The sequence below is a fragment of the Carassius gibelio genome, chromosome A10 (assembly GCF_023724105.1).
Source record: "Carassius gibelio isolate Cgi1373 ecotype wild population from Czech Republic chromosome A10, carGib1.2-hapl.c, whole genome shotgun sequence".
Classification (NCBI taxonomy): Eukaryota; Metazoa; Chordata; class Actinopteri; order Cypriniformes; family Cyprinidae; genus Carassius; species Carassius gibelio.
The window spans coordinates 14,654,970-14,678,545 of NC_068380.1; the positions used below are offsets into that span (position 1 = coordinate 14,654,970).

At 37.0% G+C, this 23,576-nt stretch overlaps 2 protein-coding genes across 3 annotated transcripts in view; both read right to left on the minus strand.

The window, feature by feature from the left end:
- Positions 1-1,536: 1,536 nt before the first annotated feature.
- LOC128021302 (transcriptional and immune response regulator) lies at positions 1,537-2,645 on the minus strand. Its single transcript, XM_052608416.1, has 2 exons — positions 1,857-2,645; positions 1,537-1,769 (listed from the first exon to the last, which is right to left on the minus strand). Exon 1 carries the CDS (start codon positions 2,187-2,189, stop codon positions 1,887-1,889), a length of 303 nt encoding a protein of 100 aa, XP_052464376.1. The 5' UTR covers positions 2,190-2,645; the 3' UTR covers positions 1,537-1,769; positions 1,857-1,886.
- Positions 2,646-9,275: 6,630 nt separating this feature from the next.
- Positions 9,276-23,576, minus strand: part of LOC128021303 (serine/threonine-protein phosphatase 2B catalytic subunit gamma isoform) — a 29,728-nt gene continuing 15,427 nt past the window's right edge. The window contains exons 6-14 of one of the 2 annotated variants that reach the window (XM_052608417.1): positions 19,283-19,422; positions 19,056-19,133; positions 18,851-18,945; positions 18,516-18,641; positions 18,148-18,225; positions 16,463-16,547; positions 16,015-16,112; positions 14,151-14,177; positions 9,276-12,855 (exon numbers count right to left, since the gene is read on the minus strand). In XM_052608417.1, the coding sequence (XP_052464377.1) occupies positions 12,680-12,855; positions 14,151-14,177; positions 16,015-16,112; positions 16,463-16,547; positions 18,148-18,225; positions 18,516-18,641; positions 18,851-18,945; positions 19,056-19,133; positions 19,283-19,422 (903 nt within the window). In that variant the 3' untranslated portion in view covers positions 9,276-12,679. The remainder of the gene's footprint in view (positions 12,856-14,150; positions 14,178-16,014; positions 16,113-16,462; positions 16,548-18,147; positions 18,226-18,515; positions 18,642-18,850; positions 18,946-19,055; positions 19,134-19,282; positions 19,423-23,576) is intronic. The other variant, XM_052608418.1, reaches the window with a different exon arrangement.

Here is a 23,576-nt window from a genome sequence, read left to right on the forward strand (position 1 = left end):
GTTTAGCGGTTAGTTGGAAAGTCAATGAACTGCTATATAGTATGCTATAAAGTGAAAGTGAAAGTGATTCGACATTCAGCAGAGAATGGTGACCCATACTCAGAATTCGTGCTCTGCATTTACCCATCCAAAGTGCACACACACAGAGCAGTGAACACACACCCACAAACACACACACACACACACTGTGTTCACATAAATTATGTTGTAGTCAATGTGACAATGTTGCCAAATTAGTGATTTTGTCACTTCTCATCCCTCCCAATCACTCTCCAACTGATCTATATTTATATGTACTGTATATGGATCAGTGAACTCACATTTATGATTTCATCAACTTTCAATTGAAAGCAGTTGGCAACACTGGTCGGTGCTAGAGAGTATCTTTCTTTTCGAGAAAAGTATTATTTTTCCTATTTTTACCCAAATAAGGAGTATACACACTTATTGTGGCTGTTTTATTTAAACTGGTATCTGGTGGGCGTCCTCGTGCATTAACTCCACAAGTGAAACTCCCTGAAGTAATAGAACCCATGATGCTCCAGGAAATCCCTTATATGGGCATATAAGTTTTTATAAATCCCTTATGCTACACATCCAGCTATGGCTGTGACTGAATTAAATACAGATAGAGACTTTTACTTGATGAAACACCAATATAATACATACGATTGCGGCATTATATGGTTTATCTGTGTTCTTCAAGCCACTTCGGGCGTTTTTTTTTAAATATAAAAATATGCATAATGCATGTTAATCGACTAAAGGCAGGCATATTATAGTGCGATTATGAAGGTTTATCAGAAAATTGTATGATAGCAGCCACACACGACACAAATTGACTATGATTTTACAGACTCTGACACACAGTGGGGCAAAAAAAATATTTAGTCAGCCAACAATTGTACAAGTTCTCCCATTTTAAAAGATGAGAGAGGCCTGTAATTTTCATCATAGGTACACTTCAACTATGCGAGACAAAATGACAAATAAAATCCAGAAAATCACATTGTAGGATTTTCTATGAATTTATTTGCAAATTATGGTGGAAAATAAGTATTTAATAATATAAGTATTATTTCAAAATGACCACAAGAACGGTGAGCCAAAATCTCAGAAGCACACAGGGGGACCTAGTGAATGACCCGCAGAGAGCTGGGACCAAAGGGACAAAGGCTACCATCAGTAGCTTAAGCCCTGAAAGCACCCCCTTAAATAGCCTAATTCATATTTTTTATATTTCCTTTATGATTATATTTTCTATCACTGAATTATATTTCATCATTTTAAGTTGGTACATTAACAACACCATAAAAGCACATGCACAAGCATTTAAAGCATGTGCCTATTCAAATTATAGCTGTTTTGTCAACTCTGAATTTAACAGATGCTGAAATCTGTTTTGAAACAACCCTGCAGACATTCATTCAAGGTTTATTAATCTTAATATTTCACACATTTTGTTATTTGACAGTGTTGACTCATTGACTGACTGGCAAGGGAAACACATTTTAAGAAAAAGGAAGAATCATTAGATAAATTATTTAATTGGTTTTATTTTTATTTTTTTTCAGACCTTAACATGGCAATTCAGACAATAGAACCCGACCCTCTTCATAAGCAAATTTCACCCTTTGGCATCAGTCCATATTTCAAGTGTTCTCCAAGGTGTTAAGAAGCAGCAATGCTCCGGCGTCTTCAAGCTCAACTTTTCAACTGGATCAGTTCAGTCTCCTCTCTCTGTGTTCTCACAGCACACCAACATGACTCTGGAAGGAAACCATCACAAGTTCAGCACAGAGCCTTGAGGAACACCAGCCTCCAGCATAAGTGATCATTTCTTTCTCTGTGCACACCTCTGCACAGCTTCCCAACGAAACCTTCCCTCAACGAAACTTGAGCGCCTGGCGCGTCAGTCCGGTGATGAGCAGACACGTGTCCTTCTTGTCCTGCTGAAGAGCCATGAGTGCTCTGGAGACGCCCTCGGGGTCCTGGTGCAGCGCGAGGATGCTCCTGGCTCTCTCCGCCGCCTTCAGGTCTCCGGCTTTCTCGAAGAGTTTCACCAGGACGTCCTGGTTGACGTTCTCGAAGATGTTCGGCGAGGCTTTCTTGCGGTGAGCCGTGTCGAATTTGACGCCGTTCACGGCGGGACTGACGCGACGAGAGTCTGAAGACGCGTATGAAGACATAGCGGTTGAAATAGACCGTTTGCGAGACGTCCTGTGTTTGATAGCAGCGGCTGTGCTCTCAGTGACTCCAGCATTGAGAATAGCCGGTTTTATAGAGGACTGACCTGAGCTGATGTCATACGGACGGCTAGTGAACGCCCATTCGCCGCTGCGCTCAGCAGGAAGCGCTGTGGGGACTGCTCTGACGCAAAGATGAACTTACCGAACAATTCATTAAGAAGTGAGTGGCGCACAATAAGCGACCTCTTTTGAGTCCAGCTTCGTCTATCAGAATTTTTAAGAAGTTGCCTCATAACAATAGCCTACCCTAACGCTCCACGATAGATGACAAATCACTTCCGCACAGGGAAGATTTATAAAGTGGCATCAGTTACATCATGCAGTCATTTATTTGCAAGAGATGATTGATATATATAAGAAAAATATATAGAAAAAATTAAACTAGTAGGCTATAGCCCTAAGGATTAAAAAGAGTTTCTGACATTTTCTTTTAAAACTTGTAAAAAAAGATTTTTGTCCAATTCACTCAAACATTTTAATTGTAAGTCTATATAAAGGAGTGTTATCATAATCATCATTATTGACGTGATTAAATTAAGTTATAGAATAGGCTATTGACTGAAACCCTAAGTTTTAGTTTTCTTCCTTTACAAGAATTGTAAAGTACGAGTATGAGTTTGTGTATATGTATCTGTTTTATTGATGATGAGGGGGACACACAGGGTGAGATCACTAAATTGCTTAGTTCAGATTATTTCATGTCTACAAGTTTAGCATTTATAAATGTTTTATGTCACCTGGGAAGTACCTGCAAGATGTTCATCTTCACATGTCATGAAAATGACCAGTGCTATTTAAAATTTCAGCAATAACTTTAAATATTTCATCACTTGTCTTTGTCCTGAAGGACATTACGTAGTAAACGAGCCGTTTCATTGGCAGACTGCTATGGAGCTCATCAGGGATGCTGGTTTGGGAATGAGGAACAACATGCAACTCTCTCATTTTCTGAGATAATGTTCAGAAATAAGCACTGATTGTTCTTTCCGCATGATGCATTGTACATGTGCCATGAGAAGAATATTCTTTATTCATTCCATTTGTACAATCGAAAAATGTTAATACATTTAGCACAATAAACAATGTAAAATGTTACAATAAAAACCTATTATTTGGTTGACTGTAACTTAAAAATGCTACTATATTTGAAGAAACGATTATAATTTAACTATAAAGAATGACACTTTAATTAACTGTACTGCAAAATATTGTAAAAATATGTTATAACTGTAAAGTATGAAATCATTATGATTTAAAAAGACATAGAAAAAATATTTTGTTAAATTTTTATTAAGTTAAATTATACAAAATTTAAAAACCACAGCTGCCGCTTTTAATTTGACTGTTTTATTTCATATTGAAGAGCTGGTGAAATAGGCCTTTAAATGCAGTTGTGTGTGTGTGTGTGTGTGTGTGTGTGTGTGTGTGTGTGTGTGTGTGTGTGTGTGTGTGTGTATATATATATATATATATATATATATATATATATACACACCTATCCTTTTAAAAAGCATTTGAGAAACAATTAAATTCTGTAGTGTTTATATGAAGTTCCCATCAGTTATTCTTGTCCTTTCTACAGTATGTGGGAAAGGGAAAGGTCTACTATAAATATGTATTTCACTGGTAAATGTGTTTTTATTCTGATGCTCAACATTTATGAGGAAACAGATCACATGAAGCTATTTTTATTAAAGTTGTGTGGAGCAATCGTCAGTGGGAACAGCTGGGAACATTGCCTAGACTCTAGGAAGGCCTACTAGGGTCAGTATAGCACCCATAGGGCTCGAGTGCTGGGACAGTAGTGTAACATCTGTGAGAACCCTCCCAATGATTTGTATTCGAAGAAAAACAACATTAAACATCGTACTGTTCATTCAATAGAAGGAAGGATCCCGTCACACGGACTTCCCTGTTGCACATTAGGCTATGGACTATTGTTACGTAGAACTCTAATGTAAAATACAGTCCCAGTTATTCACTGTTTATAATGTGGCTGACAACCATCAACAGGAGGGCACTGTTATGAAGTCATGACAACAGTAGGACTAACTAACAGTGAGTCTTCTGTACCGACGAAATGTCTACTTCCTTTACATGCCGGCCCTTCCACAGTCACAAGAAGCCCTGGAAAAAAAGAGCAGTTCCTGCCACGCAGTAGTTCCACAGAAATATCATCGGCTAATGGCTTTTCAATATTATAACCTTTTAGACAATTTTTGGTTTTGCTGATATATTTCTTTTCGTGTCTACTTCACATGGATCGTTTTTGGAGACTTTATGCAAAGTATGCAAAGTGTACACAGTTAGTGACTTGAGAACAGCGCCCTCTTGTGGCTGAAAAGAAAGTCACAGTTGACTTACAGGCTTCTTCAAGCTGATCCACAGTTTCTGACCGTGAAAGAAAGATGATGAAGAAAAGCGTCTGAAGCGTCGAAGCAATTAGTCATATATTGATTTTGAAAGTTAAACGAGGTAGGAATTATCCATGATAGAAAACTTAAAGTATATTTGACGTCTGCATTTACATCTGCTAGACGTTTTTTTTAGTGTTTGCTCATCTGCAATACATAGGACGTTTCCTATCAGATGTCATATAAACGTTAAGAAAATGTCTTTAATATGTTTATTAGAATAATTTTAAAACTGACCTCTTAAAGGCATATGTCACCAAAAAATGAAAATGTGCTGTTTATAGGCTTACCCCCAGGGCATCCAAGATGTAGGAGACTTTGTTTCTTCAGTAGAAAGCAAACGAAGGTTTTTAGCTTTAAACGTTGCAGTCTATCAGTCTTATGATGTAAGTGAATGGGAATCACAGCTAAAACATAAAATAAAAAACTGCATCTGTTCAAACTCTCCTTAGCGCATCCTCTATGTTTAGTTTTATTGTATATTTTAGCTGTGATTCCCATTCACCTCCATTATAAAACTGACAGACTCCAACGGTTTGAGCTCAAAATCTTCGTTTGTGTTCTACTGAAGAAACAAAGTCGCCTACATCTTGGATGCCCTGGGGGTAAGCAGATAAACTTAAAATTTTCATTTATCAACCATGATTCTGTGGGAATATATTAAGATTCAGTCTCAGGCCTGGATTCAATTGATAAGAAGAACCTGCTATGCCGCAAGTAGTAAGCATGGTTGTGACCTGTTTTTAGGATTAGGCTATGTTGCCAATTCCCACACTGATGTGCTTTCAACCCATGAGTAGAGCTCCCACAGCGCTCCTGTTCCTCAGTAACTGCGCCATGGCACCCTGCTACGAAAAGTCAGTCAATACGACACAAGCAGTAGCGTGCAACAGGGCTCGAGCCCCTGCCCTATTATTCAGTGATCTTAAAGTGCCCTTTCGGTCTGATCTAAGTGTTCCCGGACCACAACTGTGCCCTCCAAATGCCACTACTCCCCTGCCCATCTCGAGGTACCTAGAGATTTCACCAGCTCCAGCATGGATCCAGCCTCACAGAAAGACTTCAGATGTCCCAACACCTTTGAAGAGATGATGCTGACCCCTCCGAGTACCCCAGACGACACCAAATAAATTTGAATTGAACTGAAAACCCAAAATATGTCTACATTGAATTTTTTTTTTTTTTTTGTGCTGCATGTACAGCGTTTCTGCTTTAAATGTGGACAAATAAATTTCATCCCGTATGAGAATAGGAGTATAGTGTTTTGTTTGTGTTTTCACCTTCATTTGAATCAACTTATCACTAGTAAATAACAGTTCTCGAACAATTATACAAAGAACACCTTTGGTTGGATCTTTTCAGTTGCTGTGCCATGGATTCCTACTAATGACCTGAATGTAAGAGGAACACAACACAAGAGGAATAAACAGGGTTTGTATGCTGATCAAGGTTACTTTATCAGGTCAGAATTAATCCCTTGTAAATGTAGTAGTTCTATATTTGGGTGAACCATCTCTTTAAGATATTGTGTTTGGTTAGATTTAACTGTACAGTTAAACACAATGCCAAGTAGCTACTATTTAAATTAACTTTATCCTAACATCTTTAACAAGTTAAAGCCAAAGTGAACAAACATTGTTATCGATACGGTTCAGGCGTACAGTTTCCTCATCTGCAAATACTGGTTCTCAATTAAAGTCTGTATAGGCTTACAACTCAATATGTGTGATGAAGAGGAAGCTCCATTTGTACAATCAGCAGTTTTAAAATGTCCAAAAGTGAGACAGCAGGTGGAGCTGTTTACACGTTATTCTCTTATGCACATGAAATGCTCCTTATATCAGGATGATTTAAGTTAAGGATGCCACACAATCTGCACACAAAACGATGATCTCATTTTACTTTATATATATATATATATACAAATATATTTTTTTATATTTACATTATTGAACAAACGTTAAGGTGTTTTTAAAAATGATTTTAAGGCTGCAGCTTGACCGTGTTTTGTGTGTGTGTGTATATATATATATATATATATATATATATATATATATATATATATATATTATCATTTTATCACATTATATCATTTTTAAAAACACCTTAAAGTTTGTTCAATAATACAGAAAAATAAAAATGACACTGACTGTGTTATTCTGTAGAGGGGGGGAATTTAATAAGACTCTGTTTTAATGGAAAAAATCGTGGCAGAAATATTCACATAACTATGGTTCTGTGTTGCACTTTAGCAGTCACAGCCTTGTGTTCAAGAGTAAGCCGCACGTGTAAAAATCAAAGCCTTCAAATTTGGCTCTTGTAGGGACAGGGGAATACTGTAGTGGTGGATTCTCAACGAGAGAACGGCCTTGACAATTACAGTCCAAGATAAAAGAGAAATAAATAAAGAACCACTAAAAGTAGCTAAAAGTACCTGTATGTGTGGGTGGCCAATAATGCTCTGCAAACTATTTACACCAAAATGGGCATTTGCAGGAATCCAATGCTATCGAGCACACACTTCATTATTCCTATCATTAAATCCCAAGCTGCTTTTGACAAAGTAATGTGCATATATATATATATATATATATATATATATATATATATATATATATATATATATATAAACAACCAATATGTTATTAATATGCATGCTAATAAGCTGCTAGTTAATGGTGAGAAATGATCCTTAAAGTGTTACCAAAGAAATTAATCCTGTCATTCAGCTAGGATGTAATAAATTGCTAAAAAGTTATTGTAAAGATATTTATAATGTTACGAAAAAATTAATTTCAAATAAATGCTGTTCTTTTGAACATCCTTTTCATCATAGGTTTCACAAAAACAAGGTTTCCACTGATGATAACAAGATGTTTCTTGAGCAGCACAGCATTTTTGATGGACTGGCATTAATAGAAGAGAGTTTTTTAAAAGCATCCGCTGCCATCAGATTACAAAAGCATTATTACAGGTACAGATAAATGATCCCTCAGATTAAATCCTCGACATGGTGACTGTATTTCATCTGTTGGATTAGATAATCTCATTTCTCATTGAGCATAATGGATGAGACTGACTTACGTTAAATAAGCCAGTTTGTAGTACAACAGCATCGACAATGTGCTTCAGGAGATTAGAAAAAATTAGCTTGTGAAGCAATTCACAGAAACAAAAGACAGCAATCCTGACCAGCAATGAGCCTGAATTAATTGATCCACCTACGCACCTACAGAAATCGATGTTAACTGCACTGTAAAGCCACCACTGCGACCCTGCAACACCACACTGTTCTCTATTGGAACCAAAAGTGTAAAAATACTTATGCTTCTAAATATAAAGGTTCTCTGTGAGAACCTTTAACATATATGGAATCTTTGTATCTAATTGCCAATTAAATTCATGATCCATACATAATATTATACTCCAGAGAGAATGGAAGTAACTGGAAAACATTTGACAGGACTGCTGCATCAGCAAATAAATCAGAAATAAGCTAATATAATAGCATAAATAATACTAATTTAGCATTCCAGTAAAAATGACTTCATGGGCTCTAAAGTACATTTAAATTACACATTATTTTTAATTGTTATCTTTCACCCTCACATGAAAAGAGCTTATGTTTAACATACTAATTAAACACTTGTGTATACTTGCAATTATATCTCCGTTTAGTGGTTAAAATGAATAACTAGCAGTCCAGGTAACAGATCTATTCTTAAAATGAGACGAGTGCTTTGGCTTTCACTGCATGTTCCACATGATGTGCCGACAGCGAATAAGAAACTGACATTCATCCTGGGCCTTTTTCAGGTTGGTTGGAAACGAGCAGGCTTTTTAAATCGCATTGAACAGGCGCTTGTGAAATATTGAGTGGTGCAACAAACGTTGTTCCGAGGGCGTGCTCCAGTTCAAGGCCTTTCAATAAAACAGAAGTGTGATTTTATTTTGTATTCAGCTCCATCCTTCACATGAGTATGTGTGAAGTTGAAAAAAAAAAAAACTAGTCTAAACTTCAACAAGACCTTCGGGCTTGAAAACTGAACTTTTTGTTAGATTATGACCTCTTGTTAAGGACGTAAACAACATGAACACACCACATTTAATCAGATTAAAATAAAGAAAATAAGGTTTAACCATGCATATATATTTAATTTCAACTAGATGCTTAGGCAACATTTCAAATGTAAGTTTAAGTTTCTTTTTCATCAAATATTTTATTTTGTATAGTTCTTTAACACTGTCTTGCTGCGCTTTCTTCATCTCAAGCACAGATATCATTAAATCTCGGCCTCGCCCGGCCTGCGTGTGTGTGTGTGTGTGTGTGTGTGTGTGTATGTGGGCCGTGTTCAGACAGGCAACAATACACTAGCTATCCTTCAAGCACAGAATGTTCAAAATGTGAATGCCGTAGTCACAGGAAACCTTGACGAGCACAGACATGGATAAAGAAGAGAAAACAACAAAGCCGGTCTCTCAAAACACGAGTCTGCCATCAATCAGCAGCTTGAACGGTAAAAGCAGATGCAACATAGTGGGTGAAGAATCTGGAAACAGTCCAATTTACAAAAACACATTTCAAAACAGACAAATAAAGAAACGACACCAGTTTTTTCCCCAACATTTTTTTTTTTATATTTACTTTAGTTTTTCTTTCTTTTTTTATGGAGAATGTCTTAAACATTTTCTGTAAGATATGTTTGGAATTTGTAACAGAAGCCCTCCTAAAATGGGGTCAGTGGTCCAAACGCCCCAATTCCTCTCCGATATCAAACAAAACCCACCCTCCCACCTGAAACCTCTGACTCTCTCACACCAGATATCCCCTTTTAAATTAAACATGAAGGAAACTAAACAAAACAATAGTTTGCAGAGGCTCATTACATAAAACAAAGACTTGAAAAGACAAACACTTAAAAAGAGGACACGAAAAGGTGGTCGTGATGATCTTCTTGTTATCTTTTGGTACCTGTTCAAGGTTGTAAGCCTCTCTCAGGTGTGTTTATATCGCAAAGAATATAGCGTTAAAGGGATAGTTCACCCAAAAATTTGTATTTGATGTTTATCTGCTTACCCCACAAGGCATCCTAGATGTAGGTGACGGTTTCTTCAGTAGAACACAAACCAAGACTTTTTAACTCACCGTTGCAGTCTATCAGTCTTATAATGAAGGTGGATGGGAATCACGGCCAAAACATACAATAAAAAAAAAAAAAAAAAAAAAAAACAAACAAGCAAAACCAAATGAAACCCTGCAGCTCTTGATGATACATCGATGTGTAAAGACACAAAACAATTGGTCTATGCATGAAACTGAACAGTATTTGTATAGTTTTTTTCACCTCTGAATCACGCAAATGTCCAACCTGTTAGAACTCGGGTAGAAAGCAGACTTGTGAGGCATCTTCTTCTTGCTTTACAGCAGATCGCAGACTTATAAGTCCACCTATATCTCTCAAGTGGACCATTGATACTATCTACAATTTCAGTTAATGGTGTCAATGGTCCATTTGAGAGAAAGATGGCGGTAATGTATTTTGAAGTCTGCGATACACCATAAAGCAAGACGGCAACGACGCCTTGCACGGCTGCTTGAGAAAACACACAGGAAGACGTGCTCAGGAGAGTTCTAACAGTTCAGGAATTGCATGAATCAGAAGAAAAAAAACCGATATAATTGTTCTGTTTTTTTTTTTTTACACAGACCAATCATTTTGTCTCTTTACACATCAATGTATCGTCACGCACCACAGGGTTTAATTTGGTTTTATTTGCATAGGTTTTTTGTTTTATTGCATGTTTTATCCGAGATTCCCATTTACCTCCATTATAAGACTGATAGACTGCAATGGTTTAAGTTAAAAATATCTGTTTATGCTATACTGAACAGTCACCTACACCTTGGATGCCCTGGGGGTGAGCAGATAAACATCAAATTTTCATTTTTTGGTTAACTATCCCTTTAACTTAACCGAGACATTTTTTTTCTTTGCTGAGTGTCTACATGACTACATCGCTGATTGAGCGCTCACCTCTTCTCAAGCAAACGAAGAGGCAGCGATCGTATAAAATCAGCAGTTGTTGTTTTTTTTCTTTTGTTAATAATAAAGCCATATATTACATTAAAACACTGAATTGTCTTTGGATGAGAGTTACTTTTAAATACAATAATGATAACATGCAGGTTTACCCTCGCCAAGTCTTGTTTTAAGATGTGCACCATGAAAAGTATTGCGCAAGAAATACAGACCCTGAACTGCTTGCAGCGTAAAAAAAAAAAAAGAAAAAAAAAAGATTGGAAAATACATGTGTGAGCAACAGTCTCAATGCATGCACACAGAACTCTTGCTACAGTTATTAGCATGGCACATGACCTCAAATGTGTAACGCACAGGAAGTTGGAGTCTTTGCGCGGCGAAAATCTCCAGTCGCCAGATTATTATGCAACAATAATGGTACAGAAAACAAAAGGTTTGAAAAGACCATTTGGTAAACAGTTCTTGCAAATCATGTCCTTAATTCTCAAAACGCACACTACAGAAAAAGCTATCAAAAACTAACATTGCCTTGCTTCAGGTAAATGCAAAGATGAGACTTCAGCCAACCATATGCGTGGAAAATGGTCCACTCTAGAGAATACAGGCATTTAGAAGAGCGCACAGCTCAGCTATAGAAATACTAGCGCTGAAGATACTTATAACAAGTTTGCTGATGCAAACTATTAAAGGTACATTATTTACATGATTTGAATTAACACGTTCAACTTGTGGGCTACAACGGTTTCGTAGAAATGGAAAATAAAGGCAATAGAAAAACATTTGGTTTCACAAATTTCATATGCGTTACTTTAGCAGAGATGAGACGCAAGATGTAAGGCATGCATGCACATTTTCTGAGATGTTTAACGTCCACCAATCACATTTAACGCACACATCATAGAATTCATTTGACTGCTGAAGCAGGATAGCAAAAAAAAAAAAAAAAGTCAGCATAAATTCATAGCATCACGCCTTTAACCACTGTGGTATTTGCAAAACGATGAAAGGTCTAAAAGTGTGCAAAATTACTGTAGAGGCATGTACAAGTTTGAGTGACTACAAAATGGATGGTAAAAGTAAACAAAAAAAATGCAGACAAACGCTTCTCCAACCATCTTGCGAAACGTCAGGGATGGTTTTTGATTTTTTTCACCTTTTTGATTACAAATTGGTGTAGTTTGAATTAAGAACAAGAAAAAAGAAAACTAATGAACAAAAGTAAACATGACATTTGGTTGAGAGAACACTTGAAAATGTACATGTACATATACACGTGTCAACACTTGTAATTAATGCACTCATCTTAGCTATAATTGGCATTATGAAGGTATTTTTCCACATATTGTTTCAATACCAAAATGTTTTTTTGTTTGTTTTGTTTTGCATCAACAATCATCATACTCGCTTTGGGTATTATTCACAAATAAGCATTCTATATAATTATGCTGGGTCAAGAAATATTTTGCCAAGCGCACAAACAATGATAAAGAAATTCTGCAGAGCAAGTCTTGGATGTTTAAAAAAAAAAAAAAAAAAAAAAAAAAAATCAGAAAGAAGTCTAATTTATAAACGTAAATGTACAAAATTGATTTTTTTTTTCTTTTACCTACTGAATCTAAGATGACCTTACACCACCCCAATGCTACGTCTATATATATATTCTGTATTTTATATACACTTGTAATATTCATCATGCACGTATTCATTCATCTCAATTTTCCCACCATTACAGATCTTACATTTCTTATCATCTATCTCAGTAAATAAATAAGAACCATGGTTTGTTTTTCACTACGTCCTCTTCATGGTATTGTGCGAATCTCCCCGAAACGGTCCTGGAGAGTTTTGCATGTAGGGGGCATCACCTCACCAAAAAGAGAGAGAATAAGAGGAAAACAGAGGGAGAGACAGACGAGAAATAAGAGAGAGACAGAAAGGAAAGGATGAGGGAGAGCGCTAGGTAGCTGCTGGGTTACTACGCCTGAGCGTTGGTGCCGTTCTTGTCGGGGGAATTGGCTGCGTTGATGGAGTTGGCAGTGCCGTCTGGCTGGATGCTGTCCTTGCGCGGAGGCATTCGCTCGTTTATCCGGTCCAGTCCGCGTGCTTCCTCGAAGCTTTGGATCTTGTGTTGAGGGTTGAAGCCTTGGATGGCTGGAAGTATGGAAGCAGGACGTTAGTTCACGCTAATGGTTATAAAGTGACTACAGCAATGACAATGTTTGGTTGGTTTTATTTAGGTGTTATTGGTATCCTCGTGCAACTTTTATTATACTTTTTATCATACAGTCACATTGATATCTAAATCAAAGCACAGAAAAGCTGGAGCTTAATTAATAAATAAAAAAAAGCAATACATTTCCCCCCAAATCAAGCAGCCCTACATCCCAACGTTAACTTTTCCAGAAGTTACTAAATGTAGCATGACTACAGAAGGCTGTTCTTCCCCAAAGAGCAGTCAAAAAGGTTGCTGAAATAAAGCTAAATATACCAGTCAGCCAATCAACCAGCTGCGACGAGAAAAAGAGAAGCTGAGGGAGTACAGTAAAGCTTTAACTAGTTTAGATAATGTTAACCAGTAACGCTGATTTACCCACGTCAAGCCTGATATTAAAAAGGCAAAAACAGGCCTAGATCTCAGTTTATTTGGGTGCTTTTTGGTCAGGAAGTGAAACTGATAAAAACAAAGATTCAGTCTCATGCTGTGGTCTGCTCACACCCCAGCCTCTGGCTTCCCTTCTTTAAACAGCTGTGCGCTTGAGACTTTGTGAAACAGCCCTTTCTCAACAGCCCAATCTACCAGTTTATCAAGCGTTACAAGAAATGGTTAACCCAAAAATGAAAATAATGTTATTTACGCACTCCTGTCGTTTCAAACCTGTACAACTTGCTTTCTCATGTGGAACACAAAATTTATTTGGAAGGACTATTTTTGTCCATTCAATGGAAGTCAATGGAGACCAAAACTTTTTCTCATTGTAACCGCCCGCCCACTTTTTTTTTTTTTTTTAAACAAAAAATATTTTGGTGCTCCACAGAAAAAAGAAGTCATAGATGGTGATAGATTATCAAACCGAACCATATTTAGTTTCTTAACACAAGTTCATTGCTATACTGAGTCACACAATGAAAGCAAAATGTTTTGCGGATACTATTGCAGGGGTTGAATTTTTATTCATTTAGTGGTGCAGAAATCACACACTTAGCACTTTTTAATGCAAACTGAACAAAAGAAACAAAATCTCTCAACGTGCAAATCAAACAAAACTGCTAGTTTAGATGTAACAAGCAGGTAACAAACTACATACAGTACACACACACAAAAATATATTAAAGGACATCGAGCGACTACAGAAGAGACGAGATGCACAGGAAGGACAGACAGTTATTCCAAGGGGCAGGGTGACAGACAGACAACACTGAGAAGGTTTCACAGATGTCTTGCATACCTCGTGCTTCCTCTGCTTCTACGGTGGCTGTGTAAGCATGAGTAGTAGTGCCATGCCCAAAACGAACGGGGAAAGAAAGTGAGTCAAGTTATCAATGCAATCACAAGTCCATTCAAACCCAATTATTCATCTTCCCCTCCCAACACCAGCCCGAATGCTTCACATGCCACACAGGAAGAAAACTGAGAGGTTAGTTCGACTGCTTCATCCAGAACATAAACAGATTTCAAGACTTGTTTTTTCCTGGCCAGGTTTGTTTTTGAGAAACTGGGCTTTTGATTCTGAGATGCAATGCTTTTCCTGAACTACTCTCGACATGGATCTAGTCTATTTTTAAAGCTGAAGGTATACAATAGCCAAAAAAGGAGAGGGTTTTTCTGTCAAAAAACGCCAAGCAATGAACTGTGAATGCATGATGGCAGTTTATTTGTGGCCTTCACAGGAAGATGAGAGGCAAGACCGCTTTAAGCGATGTGTCACTTTATTTCTATTTTCAGCTACTGAAGAATCCTTTTATTTACATCCCCTCCCCCAGTGCACCACCAACACTTTACAATCATTAGACCATGTTGTAGTTTATTGTGCCTTGACATATGACCTAAAGAGCTGGGCTTTCCAAAATTGTTTAACGCCACAGATCTCCAAGTATTAACATTTCCTTGGAAGTGCAGTTCCAACTAATATTTCTTAAAGTCTCTTTTGTTCAAGACAGTTTTGGAGTTCTCATTTGTACGGGTTTTCAAACAGGGTGCCCAGAGCATGCTTTAAAAAAACCAAACCCATACACATTTAGTGGTTTTGTCAGAAAAGTGGTCTAGGAGTGGCCTAGGAGTATAATACTCAGAAACGGTTAGCTATTGTGCCCATATGAGCAACAAGAGTTAAAGCCCATAATTTTCTGCCCTCTTTATATTGTTCCTTACAAATAAAAAAAAAAGTATTTTGCAAATGCAAAAAACGTCTGGCTGGCTTTGCCTCGGCTCAAATCAAAAAAGTCAAACCTAAAGTCCGTAAGATACTATAGATCTGACTTGAAAACCTTAAATCTGAACAATAAAAATAATAGCACAATTTTGATGTATCTTTCTTTTTAACACAATGCATGTCAGTCTTTCAACACAAACATTGTTAGAGACACCAAAACTAAGGTGCAGTCACATTTACTGTTGCTTGGAGAAATTTTTCAAACATTGCTACACTTCTGACAACATAACATGGGCCTTTTTTTTTTTTTTTGCTGAAGTTGCACTAATATGACTGCACCTTTAGGGTTAGAGCTCTGTTCAATCCCCAACCCCTAGTATGTGCATTCTGAATCATACTGAATTTAAATTCACCTACTTTCATCAAAAACAAACCTGACCATGTTAATGTGGTTGTTAGTAGGAGGGCAACAGGATGCGGCAGGCTGATGAGTTTTTACAGTGAAGGCAGGGAGAAGAGGCATATCATACCCAAGGCTCTGGTTAAATTGGGTCATATTGCGTCATAGTCATAAGCTCACAGGAGCCCCTCTCACTGTGAAAGCATCACCCACAGCAGCTCCTTGGCACTTGCGATGATCTCAGCCGTGCTTTTCAGGAAATCTGAAGCGTATTGATTTAAATCCGCTTCATTATCAAACCCTTGTAAAATCTCTCCCCTCTTTAAACAATAACACTTTCAATCGAGTCGATGATGGGTGTGCTGCACCGTGAGAGAGGCAGAGCTGTGGGACGAGGTGGGACAGAAACAGAGCGAGAGAGAGAGAGAGAGTGTAAGAGAGTGAGTGAGTGGGTAACAGTGGCAGGGGGTCGGTGGAGAGCAGGTATCAGCCCCCACACCACCGCAGACACAGCTCAATGAAGCTGGGAGCGATACTTACCGCTCTGTAGGGTCTGTCTGCCACCTGACAGCACACCCAGAGGCAACGTCCCAGTGGGGGTCAAGCCCTTTAACTGCAACACACTCTCGTTCTCCTCTCTGAAAACACACCCACACATAAAATATCAGATAATTTGACCTTTCTGATTTTGTAAGACACTTATTGACCTTATATTCTTCAAAATAAATATATTATATACATATGTATACATTAAAAACACTACATGTATGAGATAGACGGATAGATCTATCTACCTTACATTTCTTATTTAAATTGTGTAAACCTCTCTCTTATTGTCTTCTGATACTACTTGCATCTAGTACTGTTGCCTATGCTTTTACAGAATAGGTGCACATCTCTGATGGGCAGAACAGAGAGTGTGTGTGTGTGTGTGTGTGTGAAATCCTTGGCCATGAGGGATTTGTACGTTGTGTGTGTTTATACTCACCTAAGAACAGAGAAAACTCTGGCCATCTTGCCAATGGCACGAATCTTATTTCGGATCACCTCCTTGCGGACTGCCGGGGTGCCACCTGCCACAAACATGCACAAATTATGAGGGACAGAGCAAAAGACAAACAGAGTGAGGGAATTTTAGGGTCTAGTTTTATTGGTGGGAATCATTTTCTGTATTTCGGTTAACTTGAAACCTTGTACATATTATGAACAGCTTTTATGCAGAACAAAAAATAAATCAACATCATTATCTGCACACTAGTCCTATTTGATGGCAAGAGTCATACATACTCCAGATCAAATGAGCCATTTCATCCTGAACTCCCATAAGGAATAAATAAACCCCGTTTCAAAACTCAAAGGCTCACAGACACAGAGAGGAAGTGTGTCAGGCCAAGTTAAAATTATGCAGAATTCAAAAAAGAAGGACAAATCAAACGGGCATCAAGAACAGTAAATGGGACACTGTATTCCTTCCTGACAGCTCCTCAGAAGTGGGGTGGGGGCGTTCAGAACGGGTTCATCTGGTTTCATTACACTGTACTTCACACGGCTCTTGCGTTAAGAACAGTAATTCTTTTTAAATGACTGAAGTGACTGAATGGAAATACAGGTTGTCTCAGCTCAGGTAAGCTGCTAAGGGCAATGCATGTTTGGCTAGAAGGCAATACATTTAATTCACTGACAAATGATAACAAAAAGAACGTAATTTGAATCAAGTATAACACAAGTACTGTTTATGCACATCCTTTCTCTGAAGTGTTTTATATATATATATATATATATATATATATATATATATATATATATATATATATATATATATATATATATATATCCATAAAACAGATTGAACAATAGAGCAGGAAGCCCATTTGAATCACACAATTAATGCTGAGTTTGTATTTAAAGCAATTGCACACAAGAATATTGTGTCCTAAATAGAAATAATGGTTAATTCGCTGAGGACTAATACGCACTAATCAGAGAACTATTATTTGATGAGAAGAGGGGCATGCTGGTATATATTTAACAGAGTTGAAATCCATATTGAGGAGACAAAAGAAAGGGGAGAAAGGAGACATTTAAGTGATGAGGTTAACGAAGCACAATTTTGTACATTTTAATTGAAGTAAATGTTTATTACAATATTTTTGTCAAATACCCTACCGTACAAAATTGAATAGATATTCCGAAAGAATGCTTTTAATTGATTATAATAAATGCTGCTCTTTTGATCTTTATTATTAAACAAAAAATCCGGAAAAATAATGTATCATGGTTTTCATAAAACCAGCACAATTGTTTTTAACATTAATAATAAGAAACATTTATTGTGCAGCAAATCATCATATTAGAATGATTCAGATAGATTAACAGTTATTGAAACTGTAATAATTTCATAATATCCCTGAATGTATTCATTTTTCTCCAAATAAACAACCTTGGTGAACATAAGAGACTTCTTTCAAAATATCTTACAGACCTCAAAATTTTGAACGGTAGTGTATCTTTTTGCTAATACCCCCAACATCAGACCACAGTAGGGCTCGACTCAACTGAATTTATTTGGGGGTTAAAAAAAAAAATGCTACAATGCAGCAAAACCTCCAAACACAGACCCATCCATAAGAGGAAGCTCAAGAAGTTCAGAAAAACAGCTCTTTGTGTTCTTACCTTCACATGTATCATCTCCCTCTGACATGAGCTCATCATCAGAGCAGATGTTTAACACGTTGACTAGCATCTCGGTTACTGAGAGCACAAGAGAGAAGACCAACTTTAACATACGCTTTTTGAAAAACCATACTTCTATTAATTACATGCTTCATAGTGTTCAGCATAACCGTTTGGTCATTATGTACAGTTAATGAATGCTGTTAGAATATTTTCATAAGGATTCAATAAACCATCAAATCAGAATTGATGCTCGGTAAAACTTATTTTTAAAACCACAACCCATAATTTTGCAAATGCATTTCTGATGGGCACCAAAACCGATGTTTAAAAAAAATCAAACATTTCCATTCCCATTTGCTCTTTACCTTTCTCCCCGACGAAGGGCAGTGACCACGTGAACACGTCCATGAAGTTGGGCAGCCAGTACGGGTGAGGAGAGCAATTGAACTGCCGGATGTTCATGACGTTGTTCTCGTATTTCAACACAGCAGCTTGAAGGGTGAAAGAAGAAGAAGAAAAAAAAAGTCAAAAAGCCTGTTCTGATTTTAAGAGTAATCTAATCTGAACAAAAAAAATTAATATGTATATCCTGACTTCATGAATTTCTATGTGTTATGATATTTGCTGAAATTGCACAATGACAAAAATTAAAAAGCTCAGCAAAATGGCACAGGCTCAAAACTGTCTAGAGAGCTCTTACCTTTATTGTTATACACATCTAAGTAGTTTGGTGCAGAGAAGATTGTGATTAAAGAGGGGAAGCCTGTCGTCTGACTTTTTCTGTACATTCGATACCTAAGCGGGTTAGTGAAATTAGGGAAATTGTCAGTAAGAGTTAATATAAGAGCTATTCACATTCATTTCAGAGCAGTCTGGTTTATGAGTGTGATGTGCAGTGTACTCACCCTGCATCTTGGGCTTCATGTGCTCTTATAACTGACAACAAGTTGTTATTCATCAGAAAGTCACATACTGCAGGGTAACTGTTCGAGACGGAGAGAGGAGTAATTAGCGATTCCAGCAGTCCATCAGTCAAAACGGCATGACTAACATTGAGAGGTGTGACTGAACGGGGACTGAGTAGGCAGCTATCAAACAAATGTGCATGTGGGCAGACCGTCAGCTGGAGTACCTGTAGAAATAGGAACATCCTCTCACACTGTTGTGACAAAAGTGCTCCGAGCTCTTTTCACTGCCGTAGTCCTCGCCAGGGTCAGACCACAGCAGGTCGCACATCGGCCCGAAAGCTGGCGGCTCTTTAAACCTGTCTAACTGTAACCCAACAGTGCAAAACAAACAATTAGAACTATATAAGAAAGCACCATCTTATCGGTCACAGCAACAAAACAAATTCACTCTGTTCGCATCTGCTTAAAACGTTCAAATCAGTGACAGATTTTTAAATGACATTAAGTGATTACTGAAAGCAATGAGCAAACCATCATCTTATCCAAGCACATATTAATAAGGAAATAACTAAATACAATCATTTTATGGTCTGAAAACAAATAGACTTTAAAAGCGTTATAACCAATGTGCTCACACATCTCTAATACTTTTTAAAAAGACATGTTAAACTATTACTATATTTTTATTATTACATTTTACTATGATACCTCCTCTTTTCTAGTTTGTACTTGATCTTTTAATGCCTTTGAAACTAGCTCGATGGACTCTTCATGAACTGGTAACGAAGTTAAAGGAACACTCCACTATTTTTTAAAATAGACTAATTTCCAACTCCCCTTAAGTTAATTGGTTGAGTTTTACGGTTTTTGAATCCATTCAGCTAATCTCTGGGTCTGGCGGTAGCACTTTTAGCTTAGCTTAGATACACCATTGAATCTGATCAGACCATTAGCATCTCGCAAAAATGACCAGTTTTTATATTTTTTCTATTTAAAACTTGACTCTTCTGTAGTTACATCCTTTATAGTCTCGCGTAGCTAGATCTTCAGACTGAAGGTCTGGAATCTATGGCAGCTTTCATTGGCCAAGGCCCACGGTAGAGGCCGTTTGACCAACATGTCAAACAACCAATCACAGTTTGTTTCGTCATCATCGTGTTTCGAGGCATGGAAATATCGTCACAATAATAGACCGGTGTGGAAAACTCTTGGACACATTTCAAAGATTCTGTGCTGTGAACTTTAAATATTTCACATACTTTTGAAAATCCAGTGTTTAGTTGATATTGATAAGCATTCGTTGTCACAGTTGTAAACACTATAGGCTTTCTTCTTTCGTGAGGGGGTTTGGCACCATTGTATCTTTGTTTCCAGGAAGAACGTTAAAGAACGAGACACACACGTCTCACGGAAATCAAGTAGAATTCATCCAATACGATGACGACTTCGACACTCATGAAGTGTTTATATTTTTTGTGTGCCATATGCATCAGACGTTCAGCCAACGCTCTGTGGGCGTGACATCTGAGGCTGAGACTACAACATGTATGAAGACCGATGGAAAATGAAAGTTATGATTTTCTAAGCTGATATGGCTAGGAACTATACTCTCATTCCAGCGTAATAATCAAGGAACTTTGCTGTCGTACCGTAGATGCAGCAGGCGCAGTGATATTACGTAGGGCCTGAAAATGGTCCCCAGCTAGTTTGTGTAGTTGCAACAGCAAAAGCAGAGTTGTAAACGATGTAACTACAGAAGAGTCAAGTTTCAAATATAAAAAAATATTAAAACTCTTTGGTCATTTTGAGCAAGATGCTAACGGCTTATCAGATTAAATGACCAATGCTAAGCTACAGCTAAAGTGCTACCGCCAGAACCGTAGATCAGCTGAATGGATTCAAAAATGGTAATTCTCAACTGTATACTCAATTTTCAAAAATAGTGGAGTTTTCCTTTAAAACTAACCACATCTGTATTCTGTACTGACATTATTCCAGCTTGCCTAGCTAGTTATTCAGGTTTCTGATGTCATTGGGCCCTGTATCCTATCAATAATGAATAAGAGTCTTTCTGTAGGATTTGTTCCAGAATATTTAAAGAATGCTACTGTTGAAAAAACAAAAAAACAAAAAACAAAAAAAACAAAACCAACATCTAACCTTGATGTTAGGCCAATTTCTAATTTACCTTTTATTTCTAAAATCATTGAGAAGGTAGTTTCTGTCCAATTATTACATTTTTTAGAGTCGAATAAGGTCTTTGAATCGTTTCTGTCTGGAAGGGAACATCACAGTACAGAATCAGCTCTTTAAGTGTGTCAAATTATATTTTATAATCAGTTGATTCTAGGACCCTATACAACACTTCTGCTGTTGTATTTGAGTGAGACCTTTGATACGGTCGATTGTGATATTCTTACTTCTCATCTTGATCACTGCGTGGGTATTAAAGGTCATGCACTGAACTGGTTCAAATCCTATTTGAACAATATAACTTTTTCTGTTTATATAAATGGATGTCTATCCTCCAGATTACGTATGACCTGTGGGGTTCCCCAAGGATCTATTCTTGCCCCCATTTTGTTTTCTTTATAAATGGAATATAATTTTATAAAAATTTAATTTTTAGAAAAAAAAATTATGCAGACAACACTCAAATATGTGTACCCATCAAGCATAATGACAATGCTGTAGGGGTGTAACGGTATGCAAAAAATCACGGTTCGGTACGTACCTCGGTTTTAAAGTCACGGTTCGGTTTATTTTCGGTACAGTAAGGGAAAGAAATGCAAACATTAAACTGCAGGTTGTTTATTAGTATACACTTTTTTATACTTTTTAATTAAATATATATATAAAATAAAAAAACGAATAAAAAAATTAAATACTGCTGCAAAGTTCTCCACTAAATAAAGTACTCTCAGTCTCAAACCAATATCATATAATAACATATAATGAAAAATATAAATAAATAACTATGATTACAGTGCAGCATTACCAATCCCAGCTTGTAGGCCTGCTTCACCAGAACCGTGCCGTGCCTGCTGCTGTAGGTGACAGAGAGACCCCCGACAGACCAGGCTCTTGTCTTCATGACAACAATATCTATACTTCATGTTGAGCATAAATATAAAGCCTACTGATAAAGGACACAGTCAACAGTATTGACGGCAAAATAGACTATGTATGTTTGACAGGTGCAATATTTGAAAATCGATAATTATTAATTTATTTTTTAAATTACATTTCTATCTGAATTTATGTCCATATAGACTTTCAAACATCAAAGTGTCATGAATTAATATGTATTTGTGTACAAAATGAAATAAACATTTTCTTATTCTATTTTGCCTGGAAACGCTTCCAACACGCTTGCGTGAAAAATAGGCGTTGGTTCTATTTCTAGCATGCACACGTTTTCCGCGCGTCTCAACGCAGGCAGTCTGCAAGCTCTAACCTGTTAACATGGGAGCCGCAGGCAGCTGAGATGCTTGCGCCACGCATCCAGTGTGTCGCCGGCCTTAGAATCAGCTGCAGGGCGGGATTTGCGCTGAACGCGGAGACTTCTGCCACTTAATATGTTCGTTTGGAAACACGAAAATGTACTTATTTTAAATATTAAATATTGCATTCCGTCATTTGGTACACACGTGCACCGAACCGAAAGCCCTGTACGAATATACACACCGTTACACCCCTACAATGCTGTACTGTATTCTTTAATTGCCTGTTTGTCAGAAATGAAGACGTGGATGTCCAAAGATTTCTTAAACTTAAATGAGAGTAAGACTTAATTGTGTTTGGACCTTTAGCAGTCTCTAGCAGCTTAAATCAAGTGTTGGGCAGCTTAGCTACTTATGTAAAGGCATCTGTTAAAAACAGATCACTTTTTTTGTCTTTGACTGTTATTTGATAAGTAGTTAAATGCAGATCAAATCATGCTTTTTTTTCAGATGAGAATAAAGGCCAAAGTAAAAAAAGATTTAACCAATGCAGAGTTCGAGAGAGTAATACATGTATTTATATTTTCTCTAGACTACTGCAATTCAATCTATATAGGTCAATCCAAATAGTCCAAAATGCAGCTGCTAGACTTCTTACTGGCACATGTAAATATGAGCATTTCACCCGTCTTACTCTATGCATTGGTTACCACTAAAGATTTTTAAGTCTTAAATGCACTGGGACATTCTTATTTATCTGAAATTGTGACTGTTAACATATCGGCTAGATGTTAAAGGTAATCAAATCAGAAACTGCTGAAGGTTCCCAGATCCCAATTAAAAAGAAAGGGAGACTGAGCTATGTTAAAACTAACTATTAATATCCCCAAATAAATTCATCTTACATTTATACCATTTAAAAAAAAAAAAATTTGTTTAGCATAATTATCCTACATTTTATATAATAATAATTATTATAGTGAAAGTAGTATAGTACATAGCAATATCATAAAAAATAATGTAACCATTTTATAATTACATTTAAATATTATTATTGCTATTAATGTTATTTATT

Coding starts and splice junctions, on each gene's coding strand:
- LOC128021302 (XM_052608416.1), bottom strand. CDS start 2,189: ATGTCTTCATACGCGTCTTCAGACTCTCGTCGCGTCAGTCCCGCCGTG.